The sequence below is a fragment of the Carlito syrichta genome, unplaced genomic scaffold (assembly GCF_000164805.1).
Source record: "Carlito syrichta isolate Samal-C Ts95f unplaced genomic scaffold, Tarsius_syrichta-2.0.1 Scaffold315591, whole genome shotgun sequence".
Lineage (NCBI taxonomy): Eukaryota > Metazoa > Chordata > Mammalia > Primates > Tarsiidae > Carlito > Carlito syrichta.
In genome coordinates, this window is record NW_007259687.1 from 63,857 (window position 1) to 68,251 (window position 4,395).

The following is a 4,395-nucleotide window of genomic DNA, read 5'->3' on the forward strand; positions in this document are numbered from 1 at the left end:
CACTCACCTCAGCCTCCCAAAGGCGCGAGATTACAGGCTGAGCCACCGAGCCCAGCTTAGAGAAAATTTAAAACTAAGCCTAGAGTGGTGGCACACGCCTGTAGTCCCAGTTCCTCAGGAGGCTGAGGCAGAAGGATATCCTGAGCCCAGGAAGAAGAGGCTGGGGTAAGCCGTGATTGTGCTACTGCACTCCAGCCTGGGCCACAGAGTGAGACTACTTCCCTAAACCGAAGTCAGTTCTGCAGCTGATGGCCTTTGGACTTGACCTGTGACATCGGTGCTTTCCTAGGTCTCCAGCCTGCCAGTTCACCCTGAATATTATGGACCAACTTCCATAATCACGTGAGCCATTTTTCTACAATAAATCTCTCTCTCTCTCCACATACACATGCGTATCCCATTGGTTCTGTTTCTCTGGAAAACACTGATAACTAATACACTTGGGCAGATCCATCCCATCTCTGTGCCTCAGTTTACTCATTCATAGTATGGAAGGGTACTAGGTGGCCCACGAGGGATTGCCCACCTCTGAAATTCTGGAGGATTCCCTCTTCTTTCGAAGACCCTTTGGTTGCAACAGTATAGACTACAACCGTACCTCTCGACAACTAGCCGAAGCCCAAAAGGACTGGAGAACAATTTATTCGCCATCACATACGAGCCAAGACTGGTGTTCAGCGCCCAGGAGTGTGTTAGATACTAACCTAGTGTCTCACTTATGTGTGTGTGTGAAAACCTGAGCGAAAAGCTGGGACCTTTCGCCTCGAGCCCCTGTATGGTGCTTGTCCTGGAGTCTGAGTGAGAATCCCTCTCTCAGGAGCAAACCCCGCCACTGAGCTCCCACCTGGTGCTGGGCCCTGCTGGTCCAGCTGCCGTCAGCCCAGGCCACAGAGCAACCAGGAAGCTTATTGGGAGGGGTCCAGGGTAATGGGGGCCTAGGGGCTGCACCTGGCCCTTCCTCTGGTCTTTTGTGTGGGAGGTAAATGCCAGTCCCGCCACGGCCTTCAGGGTGAAGGCAGGGAACTATCAGGGAATGTTCTGGAAGGCTGACTCTGCAGAGAGCTCCAGATACCTTGGTATGGTGAGGGATACCCAGACTGCAGAAATCCGGGAGGCTGTTCCAGGCCTCCCCGCTACTCCAACCCACAGGCTCAGTTTCTTCGCACTGGAAACACTTCCAAGGAAAAAGTCCACTTCTGGGCTTCAGCTTGGCCTCCACCCACCCGGGTTTGGACTTTGGACCAGCTCCAGCTAGGGTGGGGCTTCCGGGACTCCCAAGCTCTGGCCCTGAGAATCACAAGGCAGAAGGGAGCGCCCCTTTCTGGTCCCAGCAAGTCAGCCTCCTCACACCAGCCCTCGGTTTCCAGGACTTCACTCCCTATGGCACCCAGGCCAGGATCCCATCAGGAGAGGGAGGAACCGTGGTGGTGTTTAGTCCCAAGAAAGGCTGTGTGACCTTGGACACATCCTTTGGCTTCTCTGGGCCTCCGTATCCTTATCTGAAAGAGCGGAGTGATCACCTCGATTCTGCAGGGTGGTGAGGTTGGAGTGTGGAAGTGGCGGCGACAGGGTCTGCCATGGTGGTAGGCGCTCGGTGATGGCTTCCTTCTGCTGTGAAGTCCCAACCTAGCCGATCAGTCACACGGGGCAGCCCCACTAGCAATGGAGGACATGACCATATGTGGAGGTTGCTTTCTGAGCTCAAGGATCCAGCCATTCCAGCTCCAGAGACCCCGTTAGAAGTGGATTTGAGCAGAGGAGAGCAGAGGGAAGACCAGGAGGGCGTGGGGGCCAGGGTCCACACCCAGCCCTTGCCAACCCACTGCCGAAGGGGCAGGCTTGTGTTCCCTGCTCTGCAGACATGCAGGCCCTGGGGCAGAGGAAGGGAGGTGGGGAGAAGACCCCAGGTTCCCCCCACTGATGTACTCCAGCCCAAGGGGCTGTGGGGGGTCGGGGTGGGCTTTGGGGCTGGGCAGGAGGGTGCTGGGCTGAGAGGAAGACCCCAGCAGGCCGGAGCCAGTGGGTGAAGCAGACAGGACAGGGCTGGGGGGCGGTTGGGCAGGAGATGCGGTAACCCCAGCGGGGTCAAAGGACAGCGAGGTCAGAGGGGACAGGAGGTGGCCAGGGGGAGAGGCAGCTTGTTGTCCATGCAGGGCGGGGCCGGGGGGCTGCTGGGCCTGGTCCCAGCACCCAGGAGAGCTGGAGGCACAGTCCACATGGCACAGGCGCTCATGCACTTGCAGGGCCCGCCTCCACCATGCCAGCTCGGCCTGCAGGGCCCAAATCTCCTTCCGCAGGGCCTGGCTGCGTTTCTCCAGGGACTCGTGTTGCTGCAGAGAAGCAGATGGGGAGGGAGGGGCCGTCAGCCAGCATTAGGGGCCCTGCGTGAGCCCTGCTCCCTCCAGGGTCTTCGGCTTCCAGAGACAGATGTCACCATCACCTAAATGTTCGATGTGCTCCCCAGGCCGCCCTGGCCAGCCTTTCACAGGGTCACCCCTGTTCCACCTGCTGGCAGGGCTCAGATCCGCCTGCCCTCCATCCTACCACTGTGCCCTGGGCAGCACTATTTCTCAGCTGGGATTGCCAGTGGCCTCCTAACCAAGGGCCCAAGGGCCCAAGCCACCCCATTCTTTTTATTTTTTTGAGTCGGAGTCTCACTCTGTCGCCCAGATTGGAGGGCAGGGGCACGCTCCCGGCCAATGCAGCCTCGACCTGCTGGGGTTCGGCGATCCTTCTGCCTCAGTCTTCCAAGTAGCTGGGACTACAGGTGTGCACCACCACACTTGGCTAATTTTTTGATTTATTGCAGAGATGAGGTCTGGCCAAGTTGCCCAGGCTGGTCTCGAACCTGTGGGCTCAGGCAATCCTCTCACCTCGGCCTCCCAAAGTGTGGGGATTATAGGTGTGAGCCACCATGCTGGGCCAGGCTAAAGCTCTTTAGAGGCTCCCACAACTCGCAGGGTCCCAATTCCCTGCTGTGAGACTCGAGGCCTTGTGTGGTGGCCCAGCTCAGACCTCCAGCTTTCTCCTCCCTTGCCCCCCTCCCTTCCTGTCCCTCGCATGAACTCTAATTCCTCTCCACGTTCCTGTTTCCTCTGCCTGGACTCCCTTCCTCTCCCCCCGCCCCCCCCCGTGCTAATCCTGACATGGCCTTCACGTGGCAACTTCGACGTCATTCTGTCCTGGACACTTCAGTCTGCTTCATGCCACTGCCAGACCTTTCCAGTGCCCGGAACTCGCCCACCAGAGCCCCGAGGAAGGACTCGAGGACTGTTTTTCAGGCTGACAGCACAGGAGTGTTGGATTGAGCACCTCTGAGTCAGCATTGATTATGCTCTGTTCAGTTGAACAGCAGGTTCTGACAGCCCACTGGGACAATAAACAACGTACAGTTCTAAATAATTATTTACAGCAAGGGTAAAAATGCAGAAATAATCTTATTGCCACAACTTAGAAGACAGGATAACTTAAACAACTTCCTTCAGTTCCCCCCCGGCCCCTTTTTCTGGGTACTTTGTTGATTGATTGATTGATTGATTGGTTGGTTGATTGGTTGGTTGTTTGGGTCAGGGTCTCACTCTTTTGCCCAGGCTTCAGTGCAGTGGCGCAATCACAGCTCAATATAGCCTTGACCTCCTGGGCGGAAGTAATCCTCCTGAGACTTTTTGGAGGTACGTTAGATTAAATGAGGCCATGAGGGTTTCGTTCTATCTGATAAGATTGGTGACCTTACAAGGAGCGGAAGGGGCTGGGCATGGTGGCTCATGCTTGTCATCTCAGCACTTTGGGAGGCCGAGGTGAGAGGACTGCCTGAGTCCAGAGGTTCGAGACCAGCCAGGGCAACTTGGCAAGACCTCGTCACTACAGTAAATCAAAAAATTAGCCGGGCATCGTGGCGTGCACCTGTGGTTCCAGCTACTTGGAAGGCTGAGGTGGGAGGATCACCTGATCCCAGCAGATCGAGGCTGCGGTGACTGTGAGCATGCCACTGCACTCCAGCCTGGGTGACAGAGTGAGACTCTGACTCAAAAAAAAAAAAAGAGGAAGGGAGAGAGATCACTCCTCTCACATACATTGAGAAAATGTCATGAGCACACAGTAAGAAGGCAGCCACCCACAAGTTCAGGAAGAGAGCCTTCATCTGAAACCGAATTGGCTGGCACCCTGATCGTGGACTTCCCAGCCTCCAGAACTGTGAGAGGTATTTTATTTTATTAGTTTAATTTTTTTTTGAGTTGAAGTCTCATTCTGTCACCCAGGCTAGAGTGCAGTGGCACAATCACAGTTCACCAAAGATTCGACCTCCTGGACTCAGGCAATCCTTCCACCCCAGCCTCTTACTCTGTCGCCCAGACTGGAGTGCAGCGGCCGCTCCCAGCCACCGCAGCCTCGACC

At 56.0% G+C, this 4,395-nt stretch overlaps 1 protein-coding gene across 1 annotated transcript in view; it reads right to left on the bottom strand.

Annotated features, from left to right (window-relative positions):
- Positions 1–1,736: 1,736 nt before the first annotated feature.
- BATF2 (basic leucine zipper ATF-like transcription factor 2) overlaps positions 1,737–4,395 on the bottom strand; it is a 6,335-nt gene continuing 3,676 nt past the window's right edge. Inside the window, exon 3 of the mRNA XM_008073006.1 lies at positions 1,737–2,330. Coding sequence (XP_008071197.1) covers positions 1,737–2,330 — 594 coding nt within the window. The remainder of the gene's footprint in view (positions 2,331–4,395) is intronic.